This window comes from Vipera berus, assembly GCF_964194415.1.
Source record: "Vipera berus genome assembly, chromosome: 1".
Classification (NCBI taxonomy): domain Eukaryota; kingdom Metazoa; phylum Chordata; class Lepidosauria; order Squamata; family Viperidae; genus Vipera; species Vipera berus.
Window position 1 is genome coordinate 289,962,883 of NC_138202.1, and position 24,668 is coordinate 289,987,550.

General features: G+C 38.4%; 1 protein-coding gene across 12 annotated transcripts in view; it reads right to left on the reverse strand.

The window, feature by feature from the left end:
- Window positions 1-2,897: 2,897 nt before the first annotated feature.
- RGS7 (regulator of G protein signaling 7) overlaps window positions 2,898-24,668 on the reverse strand; it is a gene marked incomplete at both ends in the record, with an annotated part of 189,726 nt that continues 167,955 nt past the window's right edge. For 4 of the 12 annotated variants that reach the window (XM_081323372.1, XM_081323366.1, XM_081323373.1 and 1 more), the window contains 7 exons: window positions 2,898-2,948; window positions 9,930-10,019; window positions 14,080-14,266; window positions 20,767-20,892; window positions 21,583-21,693; window positions 21,919-21,980; window positions 24,083-24,181. In XM_081323372.1, coding sequence (XP_081179498.1) covers window positions 2,898-2,948; window positions 9,930-10,019; window positions 14,080-14,266; window positions 20,767-20,892; window positions 21,583-21,693; window positions 21,919-21,980; window positions 24,083-24,181 — 726 coding nt within the window. Of the gene's footprint in view, window positions 2,949-6,027; window positions 6,103-6,490; window positions 6,545-9,929; window positions 10,020-14,079; window positions 14,267-20,766; window positions 20,893-21,582; window positions 21,694-21,918; window positions 21,981-24,082; window positions 24,182-24,668 lie in introns of those variants that run through there. The other 8 variants (XM_081323370.1, XM_081323365.1, XM_081323368.1 and 5 more) reach the window with 5 other exon arrangements.

Consider the following 24,668-nt stretch of genomic DNA (forward strand, 5'->3'; position numbering starts at 1 on the left):
TAATGTAATTGTTGGCCTCTGACTTTAACTGGGGGGAAAAATTAAAACTAGCAAGAAAAGAAGAATCAGTTGGTGGGAACAGGCAGATTAAGTATTCTATCCATGTTGAAAATGCTGGGCTGTACAATATTTTATTTATTTATATTCTACTTGTATTATTTTTACAAGTAGTTCAATTTTGCACCATCAACAGTTTTGGAATCCCACCTTCCTTGAGTGATCTGTAGCTTTGCCCTTATGCTCAGGATCCTAATGTTACTTCAGATGTATTCAATGTATTTGGAAATTGTACAGCACCCTCACAATAAAAGACTTATTCTTTTATGCATCATAAACCAACCAATCTAAGATTGTTACTCTAAATAATATGGATGACCCAAACCTTGTGCATTATTGCTCTCTACTGAATGTCCATATCATGAACATAGTCCCAGATATGATTGTCACATTCATACATTTTCTGAATATGAAACAATAATTGGAAGCAGCAACCTTGAATTTTCTTAACAAACAGTTTAGAAGTGGGGGGGATCACTTTAGGAGTTTTTTCATGGATGGTTTTCTTTAGCTTTTCCTAGTAATTTGTTGTTTTCTAAAAAATGTGTCCCTCCACAACCTTTTAAGTGACCACCATACAATTTGTTTGCTAGTATTCTGAGAACTTCAGATTATACTGATTGTATGAGCATCTGGAAATTATCACATACCATTGTTGGCAGAGAAGCTCTGCAGTTCATCCAGCAGGCTTTGAGAAAGTCTTGGGTAAGAAAAACATCTCTTTTACAAGACCATTTGGGAGAGTTTAACATAGAGACACCAGAAGGAGACATTATAAGGACAGAAATAGATTCAAATGCACACTAACAGAATATTTCCATTTGGGATGGCAACCTCATCCTTTACATCTTGATCAAGAGATTCCTGTTCTGTTCAGGACCTGCACGGTCCAATTATAATATGAACCTTAATACTGTTGTAGATGCTGAAGCATAATTTTGCATTGCCCAATTAACCACTTAAATTGTGCAATTGAACTGGCTTAACTTTTAGCAGTTGCTGAATCAATTCCTATTGCTATAATATTTATAATAAAATTCTAGGAGCAGGAGCTTTCCAAAGCAAATGAAATCAAGGAAGCAAAACTGATGTTGGCCTAATTCTGTGAATTGGTGAACTAAGATACAAGGAGTTGATTCCAGACAAACATATCTGCTCCTAACCATAGTAATGCCAAAAAGATGAAACAAGCATTGTGACATTATAACACATGCTCTACCCTTTCATATTTGCATTGGATGTTTTATGCAAGTACATAATTGCAAGTACATAATTGACGGAGTTTGTGTTTCTATATTTTGTTACTTGTCTCTCCTCCCACCATGCTGGCAGATGCTTACAGTTCTAGAACCCCATAATTGTCACTAAGTGTGTTTTTATCATATTGTTGACAGCTGCTTTCCTTACTGTGATCCATTTCAGGAATGAGGTTTAGTGTGGCCATTACTGAAGAAAATGAACTTATGGCCAAAAAGTTATTGGGGTTAAATACTTCTACCATACCTCCAAGTTGGCTTATATATTCTTTCAGGAGATGGTGCTAAAACTTCAACTGAGAATGCCAACATTACTGATGAAAAGAACCTTAACTAGTATTTTTCTGGTAGCATACATATAAAAAAAAAACAGAAGTGGGAAAGTCAGTAGGCTTACAATACAGACACAGCAATGTCAGGCTGCTCTGTAAAATTCCATAGAAAGCCACACAGTAAGACCTCATCTTACAGACAGAAATCATAATGTATAATGAATCTATTTTGTCTTTTAATAAATTAGCTTAGATTTAGACTTTGAAGAACAGTAATTGGATAATTTGAAGGTCCTTAAATAAAATAGTTGCATCTCAAGCTTCCAAGGCTTGAGAAATGTTTTACATCAAGGTGAACCTATAGCATCTATATCCAAATCCTGAAACTAAGCATTTTTCTGTTCATTACAATAGTTAACCTCATTGGGATGGATGAAAAAATCTGTACAATGAACATTACACTGGAATTCCAATGAAAATAAAGGTTGAGTAATATGTGAATAATGGGGAAGGGGAAAACTTTTTAATGTAATTGATCAATCTCTTTCCCTTTTTCCTGTTTATAATCAAATCATGTTCTCGGTCCTCTTGTTACTGTTGATGCAACTCCAAATAGTGAATAATTCAAAATTATTTTGAATTATTTCATTTGTGTCAAGTCAAGAAGTTTAAGTCTACCAAACAGAAGAGATTCTGCATATTTTAATGAAAGATAAAACAACAATATAAACATACACAAATTTACAGAGAAAGGATCAGTTTTAATACATTTGGAATAAAAGGATTTCTTTTTCCCCCTTAAAATATGGTATAAAAATAAATGCAAGAAACATTAACAGAATTTACAGACAACGGACAAAGACACAGACTTTCTTTCTTGATGTGAATACATCTGTGAGACAGAACCTTCTGTGCTAATTTATTGTGCAATAGCTGTGATGCCATATTAGGTATATTTATTAATATATTCTCTTTTTTACATGTCTTCCAGTTTGTGAATGACAGCACTGTAAATAAACTGTGCCTAACAGAAGCTTTAAAAAAATGTACTGGAAATTGCAAAAAATAAATAGACACAGATCCAGCTTGATATGAAGGCGAAAGTGAGCAGAGAGTTTTCAAAATGGAGGCATCAAAAGGTTACAGTAGTGAGTTCCTTGGAGTCTGTAATGCCTTGATATACACAAAAGAAAACAAGTCAGGTCCTTGCTCATGCAACATTTTGTTCTATTGTCCTCTGATTTCAGGCAATTAGTGAACTACGAAGTATGTATAATGACTGAGTCTGCTTCCATGCTACAAGATGATCTTTTTAGTAGGACTGCACTAGACTGGTTAATCTCTTTGATGTGAGCGATTTCCCCTGAGGAAAAGATAGAAACAAACAAAAGAAAACAGAAGACAGAGGCATGTTCACTGAAAACCCAGTTCATTACCAAGCACCTACTTGTCCAGCTAACATTTTTCACATGGTGACCTTATTTATGGGATGCCTGTCCTTGGGTTCTATCAGATATGAACAGCTTATCGCTTGATGGTTGCAGTATCAAGCAAGAGATTCATGTTATTTCAGGCACAACTGGATAGGTGGAACTTTGGATCACCTCAAATGAGAGGATCCACTGGAACTAGTTCACCAGCTTCCAATCATCATCAAGGGAATTAGAACCAAATGCAAAAATCTCAGGGGAGATACATCTGTTTTAATCAATACAGGCTTGATCACTGTAAAGATATGCAAGTTCAGTGTTTGAAAAAACACCACTCTGTTAAAACTCACATTTTATCCAGTGGAAGCCATTAAAATTACATTCCAAAAAAAAACATCCAACTTCACCTGCACATTTTCAGATTTTTCATTATCTCATGTTAATGTCCAAATATCAGGTTCAATGTTCTGAAGACAGCAATGGCGATCTAAGCTTCATTATGAAATCCTGAATTTTAATGCAATGAATTGAAACAATCAAATGGCTAATTCATTATGCACTATTGCTGAGATGGGTTACATTTTAAATGCAATCTATCATTTATATTGGTGATGATAATTAAATGCGTACAAACCTCCCAACATCAATTTTGCATTGTTATAAAATCATCAGATCTCATCTTTCTTTTCTTTTGATAATTATCACCTGTACATATTAGCAATAATGCCAAGAGGCCATATATTAATGACATCTCGATGATACAGCAAATGGTTACTATGCTGAGAAAAACAAAGTCATTTGAATTTCTCATATGATGTGGAATGTAGAGCTGAGAGCAATGGACAGCACCAATTTATATATTTCTACAAAAACGCAGAGGTTTTGCAGTTCTAAAAATCAAATGTTTCAGCGTCATTGATGGAAATTATTCAGGTAGTTTCTACAACTCTCTTTATTTTCTCATTTCTACCCTAGGTATAATTACACTAAAGTTTTTTGACACTGAGATCAACAAGACAAGTGAAAAATTTGAAGCTACCAGACTCATTTCACAAATTAACTGTCCACATTCAAATTATCTTGCAATGTCAAAAGGTAACTCTAGGGAGATTCATTTGCTGTTAGCATGCCATGTCAGCTGGTAATGCTATCTACCAAACTGCCTCTCCAGATAGAGTTGTGTCTGGCTATTATAATAGTAGCCAACTGGTACAGAAGCCCAGTAATCAGAGAATGGCCATCAGTATATACAGTACAAATAGGTCTGCAAAGAAAAATAAACAATAGAAGGACATTTAGATGAAAATGTCATTAAGTTCATTGAGCTGGACTGGGTTTTTTTTTATAAACCTAGTTATTTGAGGTCCTCATGTTTCTTAGCACTTCATGATCAGTAGATTGATTAAAGGAAGAACACACTGTTAAATAAAAAGGACACAATGCCTACTGACATACATAGTATTAGAAGGATCATTACCAACATCTTTTATACTCCTCAATACTTTCTTTCTCAGTGAACTTCTGCTGTTGATCAATTGCTAGAAACATTCTGTAAGGAAAACCTATTGGAGCTTATGTATTTGATACATTAATTTTAATAAGTAGATGGAGTTACCATCTTGGAATTTCTCATTGAATTAGTTCTTCCACTAGCATAAAGATACATAATTTACATTTGGTTCTCTCATTCTGACAAGCGAAGCAACTGGCTAATATAAAACTCCCAGCAACCTACCCTTTCTTCTATCCTTACTGTCACATCTCATCAAATCCCAATTATACTTCTACTGCAGAAACTGGACATTCAAAACCTGTTCTTAGTAGTTCCAGTAAGTCTCAATAGAATTAATAGCTATTTTTCAGATTTCAGATAGACTCAAGCCATGCCTGGAGTTTGCTGAAATTTGATCATCTATGCTAGCAAGAAAGGAAAAATAGAGGAAGTTTTGTTACAATGGCATAGCGGATGTGTGGTTATGGCTTTAAAAACTCTCAAAGCTATTGCCAAAGAGGATATTTTTAAAGTTCAGAGACGACAATCTTCTATTTGAGACTTGGGCTTAATGAATTCACGAGTTAGAAATTCTCAGCAGATGATAGCATCTGAATTTCTCGGGGTTCGGAAGCTAAACAGAATTGTACCGGGTTAATATTTAGAGATCTTCAGACAACACCAGGTACCCGTAAAGGATGTCTTCTCTAGGTTACTTTGGGGATTGGAAAAAAATATATCCCTGAAATAGCCCATGGCAAACTACTACTGCACTGCTGCCAAATAAAGCAAGTCACCAGGGGTTGAATTTGACCCGAAGGAGATCATTTTATAGTTATAATAGAGAGTTCAGTTACACATCTACAAATGTGCTGCTTTTCTAGATCTGCCCCCAAACAATAACAGAATTCACAATGTAACATGCTGTGGTGAAACCACCATGCAAAAATAGGGGTTTTTGTTTCAAACTCTCCACTATTTTTGTTGTTGTTTATTTGGCTGATAAGCAGGGGTGCAATTCTCAAACAATTCTTAGTGTCCAGTTATTTAAAAGTAACAGGATCTGGATGAGAGGATTACGAAGTCCCAAATGCAGTAAATTCTTAAATTTATATTCCATTCTATTATTATTACATTAGACTCTTTCCCCCTAAATATCAACTTCTAAATCACATTCCCCAAATATCTAATTTTCCTTGCAAGCTTTCAAAGTACTCCAGATCATACTGTTCATGACAGAGAGATATACTATGTTGCTATGGGGTTCTTATAATTATATTAAAAACATTTGAAATCTTGCTTAGTTAGAAATTAGTAAAGGAATTGGTTTATGAAGACACAAAAAACAAAAACCATGATCTTTGCTGATGGTCTTCATAAATGGTCACTTCAGTACACACAGCTTTGTTAACTGACTGCAACAGCAAAAGCCACAATACAGCACACTTATGCACACTCACACACCACTCAGCGGACAAGTCAACAAACTGGAGTAGAAGCCAAGATCTTTCTACCTCTTTTCATAACAGGTTAGTGCTCGCCCTCAGTGTTGGTGTACAGTTTTTATGGCAGGGGAAAATTGGGATGTTTCTGCCCTACAAAAATAAATGTGTTTAATGCTTTAGTTTGAACCTGTGCAAAGGTTGAAAAATAAGATTCAAAGGCATTGGCACACACATATTGTTAAACAAACCCAAAGACCCAAGTCTTAAAGGTGGCTTTGATCAGAAAATGTAGAGTGAAATGGATCCAGTCTAATAACATTTTATTTGTCATATTTTGTCACTTAAAAGGTTTCTGGGACAGCATCGAGGTGGCATTGTTAAGCAGCTTCTTTGATAGTGCTGTTTAAATTATTCCCAGTCATTTCAGCAGGGCCTGACTTGTAACATCTCCTGGTAGCTTGAGGTCAGCGTCAACAAAACCCACATAATATCAGAGGACAATCTGTCAGTCATAAGGCTCACAAGTTTATAAACTTACCACATTTCGTGTGAATTTCTCAAATGATGTTCGGCGATCCAGTGTATTTCCCAACTTGTGAAAGAAAAAAAATATAAAGGGGAAACAAAAGCAAAAGAAGCAAAAAAAAAAACAAACCATGAAAATAAAAGCACAATGAAGCAATGGGTTGCTATAACACAAAGGTCTTAAAAAGAAACCCACAACACAAAAGCAAGTGCAGAAGATGAAATGCTCATAGAAATAGAAGGGGAATAAATAAATTTCCCCTCACAATTTTCCCCTAATGCAGAAAGATGTATAGGTTGCCCACCTGAACATAGTCTTAGGCATGCAGAGGAACATAGAGTAGCTGGAAGGGGCGGGGCAGAGAGAATCACACTTGGCAACCAGAGCAGTTGACCCATGCTTCATCCTCCCCACCCCACTCCTTACATGGATGTCTGCCTGGGTCAGCTTTGACAGTGCTGATTCACTGGGTGAAGAACAGCACTGACGTACAAGATCAGAGGTTTGCTTAGAATTAACTGCCAAGCTGATCAAACTGAGATAATACAAAACAAAACATGAAATTGAAACAGGACAAGAAGCCCTGCACATTCTGCCAATTACGTGACCACTTACACAATCTAAGAACATGAACAATTTAAAAAAAAAACTAGCCCTCTTCTGTTTAAGAAAGATCTCCATTTATTTACTGCATTAATAGTACCTCAACAGTGAGGAGTGGTGTTAATTTTAAATAGTTTTCAAGGCACACATGCTATTAAATGTTAGGGCAATGCATTGCTTTAAGTTCCTTGTATCCTTTTAAATGCTAAATAGCACAAGTGGAGTGATCTAGATCAGGGGTCCCCAACCCCCGGTCCAGCATGCCGGCAGCCGGGCCACAAAAACAAGCAAAGCCCCATCCACTGGATGCAGGCAGCACACAAACCATGCCCCCTCCAGTACGCTGAAAAACCCCTCTCCACGTAATCAGTCCCCAGTGCCCAAAAGGTTGGGACCTCTGATCTAGATCAGATCCCTGCTGTACAGGGAGTTGGTTTTTTTCTCTGCTGCCACAAGCCCAACAAGAAGCCTCACCATGTTGCTATTAGGTCCCAGAGCCAATACAAACTTTGAAAGGGAATTTATTTTTGTTGTATCCCTAGTTGATGCCTTCTCATACTTGCTGTTTCGATAGTTTAATTTTGTTTGTTTGTTTCCTAATGCTTTTAACCTTTTAAAGGGGAGGAATATGAACTAACTACAAAACTGGATTATGAATCTGCACTATTGGTTTTCTTATCTTCTGTCTTTCTAATTTTACAGACCGACACAACAGATCATTCCTATGCAAGCATTATTCATTAAATTCTACATATAGCTAGAAAACTTGCTCTCCATGGCTTCTGCACCATTTTTTCCCCTACTGGATCTTTGTACATTCAGCACAAGGATCTGAGACAAACTACTTAAGTACCTTATGTTGAATCCAGAGATCTGATGATTATGAGCTCTAAACTAACAGAGTTAACTGAACTTCCTTTTAAGATCTCCATGGAGTGTGGACAGAAATCTACATATACAGATGTACAAGATTGGTGGAAGCAGACTATCCATTCATACCTATTCTCCACAACCAAGCAAGTTCTGTCTGCTCATCCATGTCATTATGGTATTTACTTCGGGGAGCTTACACAAAGGAGCATCCCAGTAGATGGGTTTAGATCATCCAGTAAAGTAAGTAATAATTAGTAACACAGACCCTGGATGACATCCGTGGTCTTCCAAAATGAATAGTCACAGTAATAATAAATATTTTGAAGAAATATAAAAAGTCAAAACCTTCCCAACATCAAACTTCTCAATCATGGAAGGTCTTGGTTCTCCATTAACACACATTATGGGAAGATCTGAAGGAGGTCTCATCTAGTTTGGCTGTGTGCAGAAACTGTCCATGACCAGGACAGTTAAGATAGAATATCTAATCCCAGATTCTTCTAAACCACATACTCTATTTTCAGAGTTTTCTTCTCAAAAAGGAAGATCACTGATAGGGTGGGAATAGTGGCTCAGGTTACCCACTCCTACCATATCACTAGGGTAGCCAGTTATCTAGACTTATGCAGAACAATCTGGAGTTTTTGAAGATTGCCCTCTGGAGGATTCTTTTGCATTTGATTTTGTTTCTGTAACCATTCTGGTAGGGTTACTTACTCTGAGCTGCAAAAATCCATACAACTGCTAGATGGCAGCAAAGACTTAGGGTTTCCTTCTGCCACCTAGTGGTCTGTGTTTTTGCAATCTACATCTGCTAGCCCTACTCTCCAGATGTCTAACAGGATGTGAGATCGAGGCAGTATGAGTACAAGTCTCGGGCATGAGACCGATTTGGTTGTCTCCAAGAAGTTTTTGCATTGGTGAGGCAGAATAGTCCAATCAAGACAAAGGTTGGAAAGGCAAAGAAAATGGCTGAGTATTAAGGCAACTCTTTCTTCTTTCTTTTGGTGGCCAAAAGTCCCACCAAGAATGAATGGGGAGAGGAGAGGATAGAGAAAACAAAGCAAGTACTGAGAGTGTTTATGGAGATTCTCAGTCATCCAAGTCATAGCTGTCCCAAAGATGCTTTTTCATGAGGCAACTGGACTTTCGCTTCTCATCCAAGTAGCTTCTTCAGCTCTGACTGGATGCTTCTTGGATGAAAAGCAAAACGTCTTCAAAGAATAACAAGAAAGTATTGTTGCCTCGCAAAAAAGCATATTTGGTACTACTGAGAGCGTTAGAGACAAATGTGTATGGGTAAGAGTATGTAAATAAGTGTGGTAAGTACACATTTAAAATTATTTGTTATGGCTATATTTTGGAAACATTAAGCCCACTGTCCTTTCATTGTGTTCTCCTTTCTTACTGTCACTGTCTACCTTTCTGAGGACATTTTAGTGGCCACCCTGACTGGAAGTCTTTTTTTCAGACACAGATCCTGAACAAGACTAACAAGAAAACAGAACTCCCACTAACCAAGGATTTACCTCTCTAAAATTTTGTGTATTTATTAGGTATGGATTGAGTCTTCACTGAACTTACCTTTGCCTAGAAAAAGCTTAGATGAAACAAACTCAGTGTTTGTAGCTTTATACAATTAAATTATATCTGCTGCAAAGTAAGAATCATACTACATCAACTATACTTATATATCTTTCTAAAACCTTTTGACCTGCTCTTATCTTTTTCCTGAGTTATAGTCCTACAATGCCTTTCCTAATGATACAAAATGAATGTCAACATGAAATTAATTTGCTCATGCAAAGATGCAAAACGAATATAGGCATAGATCCCACCATCATTATGGGATGCTCAGATTGAACTTTACTCTTCACGTACCAGATATACAGCTCATTTACCCAAAAAGAGAAAGTACGATAGACAGGAACCACTGCTGAAAGAATGGAAATACACAGAAAAGATGAAATAATACCTTCTTCTTGGCCTGCAGTAATTCCTGGTAGGCACTGGATCGTATAAAACGTGGATATGAATCACTTTTCATCAATTTGTAGATGTGCTCCTAAAGTAAAAGAATATAGAAAAGTTTTTCACTTTTGAAATCTGATCTTATTTTTTAAAAGAAGAAGAAGAAGATACAAGAAAAATAATGCCGATTATTGTGTACATGTTAAATTCATTCCTAGGGCAGCTTAGAAATCTGGTTCAGTTAACACAGTGCTTATTAAATGATTTCTAATAAAGTTGCAAACTTTAGGGTTTTCAATTAAAGAAATTAGCAAGAATTGACATCAGTCCAAGCGTTATGAGAGTCTTCTGCATAAACTAGTTTACAAGGAATTTGTTTAAGCAAAAAGAGGCTTTGAATGGCCATTTATCTAATTTGCATGAATTAGTCCTTTTATACCTGTAGTGCGAAAATGTCAGATACCCAGAGTTTTGGCTCTGACATTCTCAAAATAATGATTGTTTAAGGAAAATCTTCAAACAAAAGAGATTCTTGCCAGATTGCTGAGTTTTGGATGATCACAATCAGTTTGGTCTGATGCCTTATTGCCTTGTGAGTGAAACATTAATAATGCTGAATATTTGGTTGAAATCTTTGTTATCTTTAGAGGAGCAACTATATGGGAGGAGCAAATGAATCCTTCACAGACAAAAAAAAAGGTGGGAAGTGAGTGCTTTTTGAAAGCAGACTGAGAGACAACACAATGTGTCATGGAAGACCAAGCCAGAGCAGAAGTTTGGAGTTGGAAATTGGCTAATTGGAAATCTCTCTTGGGCAACCTGTTGCAGGGCATTCAGTTACAGGCCTTCGATGCTCTGTGTTTCACTTATAATAAACCAAATAGTATTGCAAACAAGCCTCTCCTAACAGGGGTGAAGAGTTGTTTTGGATTTCATATTAATTTATTTGTTTTTAATTTATATAATTTTATAATTGTAAACCACCTAGAATTACCGTGAGGTAAGATGGGAGGCCTATGAATGTTATCAATAAATAATAAAGTATTAATTAATTAATTAATTAATTTATGTTCATTTGGCTTATAAAACATTTATTTATAAATAAATTTATTTCTAGGTTTACTTCTCCTACAGCTAATATTACCCTGAGTGATACACATCATAAAAATATAAATGAAATTCCTCATAAATTAAAAAGTAATAATCTGTGGCAATAGGGCATTTTTCTCAAGCACATGTCCTAGATGGTTGAAAAGGTCCCCAACCCATGTAAGCTGAAGGGAACAAAGTTATCCTCCTTTGGGGCTGACCCCGCAGACTTGCTTCACCCTCCCACCACCCCAAAAAAACCTTAGACTTTTTCAAGCGGAAGAAAAAAAATATTTTGTACAAGTTTTGAATGCTGGTGATGATTTGGGCTACTTTTATTTTGGAGATTTATATACATATACACATTATATACTTATTTATATACATATACATACACATACATATATATACACACACATATACATACATACATTGGTATTATTGATACATTTGGGTTTCTAGTTTTATGGGTCTCTTTTTAATGTCATTGTATTGCAAATTTGTTATGAGTCTCTGAAATGAATAAGTACTCAGAGTTTTGTATAATTATAAAATAAATAAAACAATCCAGTAACATAAGCAGAGGTTAAAAGAAACATCATAATGAGATGGAAGGAAAGACTGGGCAGGAGGAGAAAGATACAAAGTATTCAAAGGCTAAGAGCTTTTTTTTTTTAAAGTATTTTCCTGGTGCTGAAAAGATAACAAATGATAGGGCAATTTGGAAATGGCTACTGAAAAGTCTTCCTCCCAAGTGGTCATCCGCTAAGTTAATATTTGAGGATTTCTACAATCTTTAAAGGTGCAACAGGATTAAAAAGTACATAAAAGACTTTTTCATTTTTAAACAGTAGCACTTCTGTTTAGACAGCTGCCAGCTGATATTTTTCACATAACACAGCTACCAAAAGAAGCGTGCTCAAGCACATAGCTCACATCAGCCTACAGTCCTAAACACAGAGCTGTATCTCAGAAAAACAAAGATAGTAAAGTGTTTCTCAAACCTGACCACTTGACATGCTGGCTGAGGAATTCCAAGAGTTGAAGTTCATACATCTTAAAGTTGTCAAGTTTGAGAAACACTGCACTATCCAATCACTTCTGCTTATGCAAACCTAGGAGACCAACAAGACAGCTGGTATAGAAAATATGTATATAGACAGCCATCTAGTGGCGTGAAAAACTATTAGCATTTTCTGTATAGATTTTAGTAAGTAGAAAAGTTCAGATGCATTTTTAAATAATCTTGTGTCACTCTACATTTCTGGGCCTTGTCAATAAGATGCAGGCAGCTGCAGCCAATGTCTCTGGCCAATTTTACTGTAAGTTGAAAATAAAATTCAAGACATTGGACAGCTGCCTGAAGTTCAACTGCTATAGTTAGGAAATGCACAACTAAGTTGATTTAGTTTATACATTTGGAGAAGATTGAATTTGGGTATATATTCTCCAATTCATTTGAGGAAATAAATATTTTTAGTCAAAGTGATTTCGGGTGATTTGGATTAATTAAGTAGCTTGCTTTCTATAAAACAACTATTCAGTTTGCAGCTGAAAACCATGTGAGTACACTACAGGTTGTATATTTTGAAGTCAGGTCCTACCTTTTCCTTGTAGTCAGTTTCTTGCACATGTAGCATCTTGGGGTAGAACAGCCCAACATTTTTATAGGTAATCCCAGTGTCAAATAAACATACCGAGTCCAAAGCAATATATCCCAATTCAAGGGAACAATTTGCTAATAACATGTAATATTTTGGATGAAAGACCATCTATGAAAATTGACTTTTTGTAGAAAATTTATTTCAGTGCAGATTAATATGTTGTCAGGCCTGCCAAGCTCAGCTTGGCGCCTCAAAGGCATCCTGTCATCAAAGGCTGGAAGGGAGAGGGAGGATAGATGGGCAATAAAGCTCTCTCTCTCTCTCTCTCTCTCTCTCTCTCTCTCTCTCTCTCTCTCTGTGTGTGTGTGTGTGTGTGTGTGTGTGTGTGTGTGTGTGTGTGTGTGTGTGTGATGGGAAAGAGGGAGGGGGGAATGATAGGTGATCAAGACCATAGAAGCTTGGAACCAGTTTGCACCAGAATCCAAGGCCAGGCACTCTGAGAAAGAATGTGGATTACCCCAAAACACCTCAGCATTCTCAAAACTATTCGGCCATTTCTGATTGGCTGAAGATGGACTGGTCATGAGGGGAGGGCTGGGATGAGGGGAAACCTTTCTGTATCCTTTGAGCACGGGGAAACCCAGAGCTTTACTGCGACCAACATCTTTTTAATAAAAGAACCTTTCACCTCAACCAAATGGAGCTGAGGGTCTTTCTATCCTAAGGGTTCAGATTGGGACAGGTCTGACAGATGTAATGTTGAGCCAAAGAGAGCATTTGTCAAGATAAAAGGAAAGTGTTGTTTCACTTTAAATTACATTGAATTATTTCATCAAATTCTTCCCTAGCCAGAGGGATTCTCAGAGGGATGGGGCAAACAAGTGACGAAAAGAGCACTGTGGCATCTTGACACAAGCTCCATCATGTGCATAAAAAGGCAGGGCTTCCCTTAGTACAACACTACTCTGCCTTCATCATACTTTCACCTTCTGTTGTATTAAAAGTTACAGTTTGGAGTTCTGTGGCCATTCCCAAAACTTTAGGAGCTGACTTGCTGCTTAGGATCAATGTGCACCTAGCTGAAAGGGGAGGGGGAGGAGTTGTACTATGTTTCCATTAGTTACATAGTTATTTCTAGAATGTAAATGAAACTTAGTTAGCCTATAAACCACAGTAAATGATATGCTTATTAAGAAACTTTATTATTAGAGATTTTTTTTCTTGTTGATTCAGAGAAATTATATCTTGCATTGATTGGCCCAAACCTATTTTTAATTAGCAGCAAGTTATTAAAACAGGATTTAAGCTGAATTTCTAGGATATTGCATGCATATAGTGCTCTTTGTTAAATATAAATCTGGAATATTATTAAAAAAGGAATGGTAAAGCCAGAAACAGTTTTTCACACCCCTATTTCTCCACCAAGACACTGTACATATCTGTACAAATAATTCTACCAACCTGAGCATCGCCAAACGTATATCGCCCTGGTTCCTTCACATTCTGTGTGGTTTTGTCATAACTTTTTGAGTCTAGATTAATGGCACTTGGTGCTCCAGGGGCCAGGAATTCTTGCCAGATTTCCTGTACTCTGACAGGAACGTCGCGGATGGGTCTCTTCTTCAGACCTTCCACCGCTAACCAAAACCTAAATAAGAAAATGGGTAAACAGCAGTAATGAACTGGATATTGAATCATCTTGAAATGTTGGTTTGATTTTTAAAGTATCCCTTTAAAAAAGTACATGTAAAAGCCTGAAAACATTGCCTCATCTATCCGAGGTCTCATTTCACTTTAGTGTGAGGTAGATGAATCCGGCCATTTCTCATCCACATTTGTGGTTGTTGGGTTTTTTTAAAAAAAAATTCAAAGTTCTTGTCCATGTTCATATTACTTCTGAGAAGTTTCAAAATAACTCTAAATATTAACTTAAATACATGTCTAAAGTATATTTTTTTCTCAAAAATTTGATGGATAAAAAAGGAACTAGAGTAAGGAACTAGTACATTTTGTGCAGACTTGTCAGAATTTGCAGTGATTGATATCTGCTACTATCTTACTCTTTGAGTTCAAAGCAGCTGAACATGTGTCTCCAATGTCAGGGCAACTGTATTTAAGGCACTGTTATTTTATTTATTAGGCATATCTTGTGGACAGAGACAGGAGGAGGAGAAAAAGGATAAATGACAAAACCCTGCACTGTTGTGATTCAAGTTCTATCCCTTTTATATGTGCATCATGGTGGCACATGTTGTTTTTACTCAGTGGTGGGATTCAAATATGTGAACAACCGGTTCTCTGTGTGGATACCACTTCCAGAAGTCCATTCTGGGCCTGGGCAACAAAAAATTAGCTACCGGTTCTACCGAACTGGTGCAAACTGGCTAAATCCCACCACTGGTTTTACTATTTTAACCGAAATAACAGAACCTATCAGTGCTGTGGTTGTAGATATGGGAACTAAAGGCAATATTGGCTCATTTTGTATTCAGTGACCCCTTTCAGTAATCTATCATCATACTTAAAAACTAAGATACATGACAGTATATGGTCTAAAAATGGAGAAATTGTGATATAATCATTGTGGCATTGTAAATAGCCATGGTTTTAAGTACGTCCATAATTAGTCACAACACTAAACAGAATTTATCAGTATAAGAGAGGTACTATGTTTGATTAGGGACGCAGTGGCTCAGTGGGTTAGGACGCTGAGCTTGTCGATCAGAAGGTCGGCAGTTTGGTGGGTCGAATCCCGAGTGCCGCGTAACAGAGTGAGCGCCTGTTACTCGTCCCAGCTTCTGCCAACCTAGCAGTTCGAAAGCACGTAAAAATGCAAGTAGAAAAATAGGGACCACTACGGTGGGAAGGTAACAGCATTCCATGCGACTTTGGCGTCTAGTCATGCCGGCCACATGACCATGAAGATGTCCTCGGACAAGCGCTGGCTCTTTGGCTTTGAAACGGAGATGAGCACCGGCCCCTAGAGTTGGAAACAACTAGCACGCTTGTGCGGAGGAACCTTTACCTTTTACTATGTTTGATTTGAAAAAAATCCTCTCTATAGAGTTTTCTTTAGGATTCTAATCTGATTTGACAAGAAAAGATATATGAAACATCAGAGTCAGACAGGAATGTGTGACAGGAATCTAGTGATGGGTTTGCCTTCTTTCCTCTTTCCTCTCTACTTCTATTCATGGAAGACAGTGTGGTCAATTTTCATCATCCCTTTAGTTTTCTGCAGCCTTCTGTGATAGATGTCATTTTAATCCCTAGATAAGTACATCCTGCATTCTATGTGTATGTGTGCAAGATGAGAGCCAGTCTGGTGTAGTGGTTAAAGCACCAGGTTAGAAACCAGGAAACTGTGCATTCTAGTCCTGCCTTAGGCACAAAAGCCAGTCACTCTCTCAGCCACTGATGTCAGGCTTAGTCGACAAGCCAGTCGGTTAATTCCTGTTGCAACCTTTGATCTGAAAAAAGCAGACCCTGAACTTGTGGGAAAAAACATGGAGAAGGAGGAAGAGGACGAAATAAATCCTTGACTATCTGTGGTCAGTGGGACATCAGGTGCTAAGAATCAATGTACCTGGATTTATACCTTTAACATTCTAACCCAGGGGTGGGCAACTATGGCAACTTTATGACCTATGGACCTCACAACTGACTCAGGAATTCTGGGAGTTGAAATCCACAGGTCATAGTTGCCCACCCCATCCAAATAATCTTCAACGCTTCACAGACTAGAAGAAGCAATGAAAAATAAGGCTTGCCCTCTTGCTTATTCCACTAAACCAATGCACTGACTGTAAGGAGTATGTCATTGGATTAAAATTCTTTGGATTAAGTAACTGACAGTTTGGTCTGGTTTAGAAGACAATAATTACTCTTGTGCAGAAAACTGTGCAGAAAATCACAGTATAAACAAGTCAATATTTAAATATCTATTTAAATTATGTAACAGGATAGTTCACACCAAAGAACAATTTCTTTCACATAATCAACCTTAAATAACAGCTCACAAGGATAGATCAGTAACAATATTCAGTCCAGGCATCTGATCTCTCTTTGACTCTCTAACATGGAGTATTCATCAAGCGAGAGATCTCTTCCTCTCCATCCAGCTGGCCTTTCAATAAGGTCACAATTAATGGTCCTCCTAGTTCGGAAGGAAAGAAGGCTACCTACACCACTGGCACTTTCAGCAATGCTGTGCTAAGAGTATTTATCAGGTATGGGGGACAGGTTTGGCCTTTTTGATTTTGCATCTTAAGAAATAGATACCCACCTACAAACAAAATTCATGCTTAACAAAAATTGATACCAACAGAAATTCAGCAGTAGTGATAGTTCATGCAATGGATTGTGGCTGTAACATTTATGGTTAAAGACACTGTAAGATAATACAGTGGGAGCTGCATTTCAGTATAGATCATGGGTTCCCAACCAGAGGTGCTCACACAACCCCTGGGGGCGCGAGATGATATTCCAAGGGGTGCGAAAGCTTGGGTTTTCATCAAAATTATAAGAAAGAATGCAGACAGGTAACAGGTACTTAAGGATACCACTTCCAAGCTTCCTATGGTTTTTGCCATGTCTGCCTGATTTCAAAGCATTTTGTGGCAAGAGAATCAATGTTTATTTATTTTCTGGCAGAGAAAGCAACAAGAATGATTAGGGGGCTGGAAGTTAAAACATATAAAGGACAGTTACAGGAAATGGGTATGACAAGTTTAATGAAAAGAAGGACTGATAGCAGTGTTCCAATTTGGAGGGGCTCCTACAAAGATGTCAAACTATTTTTCAAAGCACCAAAAGGCAAGTTGAGAAACAATGGATGGAAATTAAACAAAGAAAGAAGCAATCTAGAACTAAGGAGAAATTTTCCTAACAGTGAGAGCAATCAACCAATGGATCAGTTTGCCTTCAGAAGTTGTGAGTGCTCCATCACTGGAGGCTCTCAACAAGAGACTGGACAACCATTTATCTGAAATGGTATAGGGTCTCCTGTTTGAGCAGAGGGGTTGGTCTAGAAGACCTCCAAGGTCCTCCCCCCTCATTATATTATTTTATGTTCTATGTTATTTCTCCTATGATTTATATTGGAGTTAATCGCATATTGGAACGAAAATGGACAATGCAAATAATAATGAAACACAATGACAAAGCTGAGACCAAGAGTAGGAACAAGTCAAAGAAGCATCAGAAGAAGTCTGAGTCTCAGAGGAATAACAGATGCTCCAAAGAACTCAAATAGAGGAATTGTTGCTGCAGAAAAAAATGGCAAGTGAGTCACGCACCTTCTTATTTTTCAATAAATATGCTGCTTTGGATTTGGATAAAGAGCTGTCATGCCTAGAGGACAAGGAACAATTGGAAAATAGGGAATAACCTAAGGACAAAAGGACAAAAGGGCAGAGGAAGATAAATTTACTTTGAGAAATACATGACATGGCAAGAAGCACTATCAAAAGATAAAGGAAAAAAGAACCCAAGCCATAAGATATATTATAGGAACGAAAGTAAAACAGAAAAGAACTAATCAGTGTTCCTCTTTGATTTTTGGCTAAATTTTGTTGGGCTTTATCTTTATTCTGTGTGTATAAATATATGGCATCAATGCAGAGTGCAGAGAAGACTGACAAAAATAGTGAGATTTGGAGGCTCAATCCTACAAACAACATCAGTTAAAGCAGGGGTGTCAAACTCAATTTCATTGAGGGCCGCATCAGCATTGCGGTTGCCCTCAAGGGGCCAGGTGGGTGTGGCCAGGGTGGGCATGGCCTACTGGGTGGGCGTGGCTAGAGTGCATATGGCCTACTGGGTGAGCATGGCCAGCTCTACATCGTTCGCATCAAGGGTGCCTATGGGGGCCTGGGCAGGAGTGGGACAGATCTGAGGGTCTCTGGCAGAAGGAGGGTCTCTGTGCCAGGGCCAAGGCAGTGGGGGCCGTTCCCTCACTGTTTCCAGGATGGCTTCGCGGGCCGCATGAAACCACTTCACGGGCCGGATCCGGCCCCCGGGCCTTGTGTTTGACATGTCTGAGTTAAAGGAACTTGGTGTATTTACCCTAAAGAAGAGAAGGTTATGGAGAGACATGTAGACATTGTCCAATATATGAAGGGCTATCACAAGGAAAAGGGTGTGGATTTATTTTGCATAGCAACTGCGAATATGATGAGAAGCAACAAGTGGAAGCTTTTCAGTGAAGATTTGAAATAAGGAAGAATTTCTTGACTGGGAGAGCCATTAAAAAGTTAAACTGTTTGGCTCCTGATGAGGGTGGAAGTATTCAAGAAAAGATTGGACAGCCATTTGTCTGGTATAGTATGAAAAGTCTCTAAGAATGTGTTGCAGTCTATGTGCATCTGGTGTGGTATCCATACAATTATCAATGTGGATCAGCAAATTTCAAATCTTTTATGACTCCATTCTACAAACAAATCATCTGTATTTCTACAAATTTCTGTTTCCTTAAGCTGAAAATTTATCTCATAATTTTCCTACTCGTGTGAATCCCTGAAAACTCAAAAGATTTTTTAACATTATATTAAAATAATGTATCTGTATTGTTTATTTATTAGTGCAATAAAACTTTTATCTACATCCTTAAGAAATTGCCCTTCTATTGCTAACATCTTTAGAAAAAACAAAACAAAACAAGGAGGCACCCAAACATGCATATCCACAGGGTTGATATTTTAATTCAGCTACAGCTCCTACTACTACATTAAATGGTTCTCTCCTGTCCAGGATTAATCAGGAAGACAAAGTATACGTTCAATAGCCTCACCCTTTGGCTGTTATCTTCCTACGGAAATGTCTTGATTTTTTCCTTGAAAACATTTCACTTCTCATCCAAGAAGCTTCTCATTCATGAAGCTTTGTAATAGATGAGTCGCCAAATGGATGATCAAGATTTCTAAAGGTAAAGGTAAAGGTTCCCCCGCACATGGGTGCTAGTCGTTTCTGACTCTAGGGGCCGGTGCTCATCTCCATTTCAAAGCCGAAGAGCCAGCACTTGTCCGAGGATGTCTCCGTGGTCATGTGGCCGGCATGACTAGACGCCAAAGGCGCACGGAACGCTGTTACCTTCCCACCGTAGTGGTCCCTATTTTTCTACTTGCATTTTTACATGCTTTCAAACTGCTAGGTTGGCAGAAGCTGGGACGAGTAACAGGCGCTCACTCTCTTACGCGGCACTTGGGATTCAACCCGCCAAACTGCCGACCTTCTGATCGACAAGCTCAGCGTCCTAACCCACTGAGCCACCGCATCCCTCATAGACATTCCTAGGGAAATGCTATTTCAGCCAGATCACCCTATACTTAATTTTTTCTCTAGAATTAGTAAATTCCTTTTAAATGGGGAATAGAAAGAAAGTTGGCTTTACAAAGCAGGTAGCAAGGAGCCTTGGTGGAGCAGTGGGCTAATGCCTCCTTAAGTAACACCAGCTGCCTACAATTAGTGCAGGTTCGCATCCCACCAGGCTCAAGGTTGACTCAGCCTTCCATCCTTCCGAGGTAGGTAAAATGAGGACCCAGATTGTTGGGGGCAATAAGCTGACTTTGTAATAATGCCACTTGGGGGGGGCTGAAAGCCCTAATAAGCAGGCATATACATAGAATGAAGGCTATTGCTAAGCACATTGATTTGTGCTTAGATCGTAAGCCGCCCTGAGTCTTCGGAGAAGGGCGGGATATAAATGGGATTAAAATAAAAAAAATAAAATAAACGTTGACCTTAAATACATGAAAATCTGCTCTTCTTTTATTTCTCCTGTTCTAAGCATCAGGAAAAAAAAACAATAATGCAGCAGAGATTAACACGATTAACATGATGATAATGATCACTGGCAAAATAATCCTTCTTCTCAGGAAGGCTGAGCAATTCCCCTCTGACAGATTGCTTACTGGTTATACTCCCCTTACTGGGAAAAGAGAAGTGGAAACCTCACTGAGGTCTACCCAGAAGGGATTGTATAAGCTAGACCAGATGTGCAATTGGACTCCTGCTGTTGCCTCAAGAGGAACAGTAGGTGGGGGAAGGTGAGCCCTGCTGAGCACACTGAGGAGAAATAACAGATTCATTCCAGGTATAAGATGTCTCCTTAGACAGCCCAGATATCAACGAGCGGAGGGAAAGGCTAACCTTAAATTCTCTGAACTAAATTCAGACTCCAGATATTTGAGGAACTGTTCTCTTCCTACTGGGTCTTTCAGAGCTTCATCCATTCCAAAGCCCCATCGCTTTACTCTTTGCTGATTTGGCTCTTTGCTGAAAGGAAACAAGCAAACAAACAATCCCTCAGACTTGTTGAAATAACTCAATTGGCCGTGTACCTGCCTTGCTAGTGGGAGAAGATGGTGCAGGCCATGTAAAGTAACCTAATCACATATGAGGCTACTTGAACTGCATATTAGTTTAACTGCGGTAAATGTGTGCTGCACTACAGCTATGGTACAGGAAGATATCTAAGGCTTTTTTTCATGCTAAAGTTCGAAAAATGTTAATCTCCTAAATAGCATCAGTTCAGTTCAGCATTTCGGCCAAGAAAAATAATCCCATTAGTGTATTTGGTTCCACTATCATTAGGCTCTGTCGTTAGCACATTCACACGGGTAGTTATATGGAAACTGTACTATTTTCAGCATGGTGCAATTCCTCCACCACATCTGGGTGGTTTTTTTTTTCCTCCCTTGCTTCACACTAGCAAGTAATCCTAATGAGAGAGCATTGCTGGATAACACGCACAAAAGAGAATTTAGAAACATAAAACCTCAGTCCCTGCTATAATCCTTGATTGTCTTTGACTAAGGAAAACCTTTACCAGGGGAACATTGTGAAAAAAAATATTATTTCTCCGTCTTTCTTGCTATGTGATATTTTTTTTTAAAAAAAACCTGATGCTCCTGAATATCTGTTATTTATTTGGGGAAAAAAAGACCAAATTCACCCCCAACATACCTTGCTTCTGTTTCCCAGAAAGTAGTATCATCTGACAGCCAAGGATTAGAAGGATCAGGTGCCATCAGAAAAGGGTCGTATTCCACATACTGCTCAGTATAAGCTAATAGACTGGAAAAACAGAATCCGCTAACATTTTTACAATGCCTTTATTACATAGTACAGTGTTAAGAACCTATTTTTAGAAAGAAAGGTCCTTTGGTGCTAAATACAATTTTTCCCCCTGTTATGTTGGAATCAATCATTTAATAATTGCCTTCCTTCCCCTCCCCATTTTTCATGAATACAGAAAATGGCAGCTTTTGACTTTAACCAAATTCACGGTGATATACATACCTTTCTGCAACTTTTGACATTTTTAACCGATGTCTGTCTAGCTGCATTTGCCCATATTTTATCTATGAAAGGCAAAAACAAACAACTGATAAACCAAGTCTAAGGTTTGAGTAAACAGAGACAAATCTGGCCTAAGAAAAATGGAGCATTTTATATGAACTCATGCTAAGCCATGAGCCCTTACGCACTGAGCTGTTTATAAATTCAAGAGAAGGCACAGTCCAGCTCAGGTAAAGATTTCATAACAGTACAGTCACAGTCAGTAACATTGAAAGGACTTTTGCCATTATATCTAAAAGGATGTGGATTTTTGCAGATCCAGATCCTTAAAACTCCCAATAAAACAAAAAGGATACAAATTGATATTTTTGGATAATTATTTTGTATTTAGGATACAAATGTATTTAGTTTGGGGCAGTGGCGTAGCGTGGGTTGTCAGCACCCGGGGCAAGGCAAGTAATTTGCGCCCCCTAACCGCACGCCTGGCACCCCCCCCTCCACAGTGGGCGGTGACCCGGCGCCTCGGATCAGATTCACACAGCCAGCACTGCAGTGAGAGAGAGTGAGCCAGGCGCCCCCCTCAGATGTTGCGCCCGGTGCGGGCGGCCCCCCCTGCACCCCCCACGCTACGCCACTGGTTTGGGGTAATTAGATTGTCATCAATCTAACCAGACCCCCCCCCTTTCCCTACCGCTATAGTCACACATACAGATGTGTTCCATAATATTTATTAAAATCAGGATTCAAAGCAAGGCTGAGCATAAAAATCACTCAGAAGTTCAAGTATGTCATACCCTAAAATAAGATCAACAGTCCACATTACATTGCACCTCATGGAAAACTGTTGAAATATTGGGTTTGCAATAAAACATGCATGGTTCATTGACCTAAAGATTTTCCATGAGAATAATTGGGGCAGATAGAATTCTCATGGCTGGCAGAAGTAGCAGTTTCACCTCATCCTCAGTCCTCTCCAGTCACATACCTTGGAGTTAGGACCACTATGCCAAGTATGAGAGAAGCAGAATTAAGTGAGGGAAGCACAGATTGGAAATAGAAGTATCTATCTAAAGAGCCCTGGTGACACAGTGGTCAAATTGTAGTATTGCAGGCTAACTCTGCCCACAGCCTGGAGTTCGATCCTGACGGGGCTCAAGGTTGACTCAGCCTTCCATTCTTGAGGTAGGTAAAATGAGGACCTAGATTGTTGGGGGCAATATGCTAACATTAAAAACCAGTCAGATTGCTGTAAAGCACAATGGAGCGGTATATAAGTCTAAGTACTATTGGTATCTATTAGAGCACAGGTGTCAAACTTGCCACTTCATGTGACATGCCGTGATGTATCGTGACTGCAGGCTGGTAGTTTGACACCCCTGTATTAGAGAATAGCATTATTTCCCAGGGATTTATTCTTGAAATGCAATAGATAGCTAGATAGCTAGACAGATGATAGATGATATATAGATAGATAGATGGATAGATAGATAGATAGATAGATAGATAGATAGATAGATAGATAGATAGATAGATAGATGATAGATAGATAGATAGATAGATACATAGATAGATAGATAGATGAGAGTTGTGTTTGTGTATAAAGCATACATACAAGCACACACACACACAAACACACATACACACACAGCTATTTCTATCATCCACTGAAATTCACCGAAATCTAGAGAATATAATAGATCAAAATTATAACTTTTAATGTTTTTTAGAAAAATGCATTTTAATAAGAAATGGAAGCAACTGGTGATGGTGGTAAAAATGTAGCATCCTGCACTATATTTAAGCGTGTTGTGAATCAAACCCTGAAAACAATGCTATTCCCAGATGGACATTGCTTTTCTCTCCCATCTATGTTTTCCCCACTTGCTTCCAACACTCTGCCAAGACTCCTCTGCACATACCAATATCAGACTGAGATCCTGGGAGCCCACTGGGATTAGCCAGTATGGATCTGAACTGCTATGTATTCTGACAGAATGGAGTATTTCCTTCAGTTCTGACATTTTCAAAATGTTCCAGGCATTCATTTAAAGTAATACATAACACATTTTATAAGCAAGCTACTTTGATTTTTCAGAATGTGGTATGTTCAGCATTTATTTTTGTTACATGGATGACTAAATCAAATAAATATAGTCTCACAAACCTCTTGACACAATTGCTCTTCTGTGGGAGGTTTTGTTTCTGGCACTGGTGGGTGTGTAGGACTATGACTTCGAATATCATTCTGTAATCCATAAACAGACTACACATAAAAGCAAAAGAGAGATGTTAATACAACAACAGAGTTTTGCTATGCCTAGGCAGTTCCAACCGTGGTCATGAGGAAAAGCATTTAAGTCCACGGTTACTACTACAAGGAGTTCCAGAAGGTTCAGCGCTCTTCTCTATATTGCTCAACATCTACATGAAATCACTTGAAAGAAGTCATATGTCAGACTGGGGTGAGGTCTTATCAATATGTGAATGAAATTCAGGTGTACATTGCTACCTTGGACCAAATCGGTACTAGTGTAGAAGTCCTGAACTTCCATATCAGAAGGCTGTGATGAGGCAAAACAAACCCTGGACAGAGTTGATCTTCATCAGTAAAGAACTAGATAATTCAGAAACATCGGCCCTGCATTACTCTGAATAGGGTTGTGCTTCCCCTGAAGAAGGTGGTTCATGACTTGAGGCCTTCTTGTATTCTCAACTCCTGCTGAAGCAACTGGTGAAAGTGTGGCCAATGG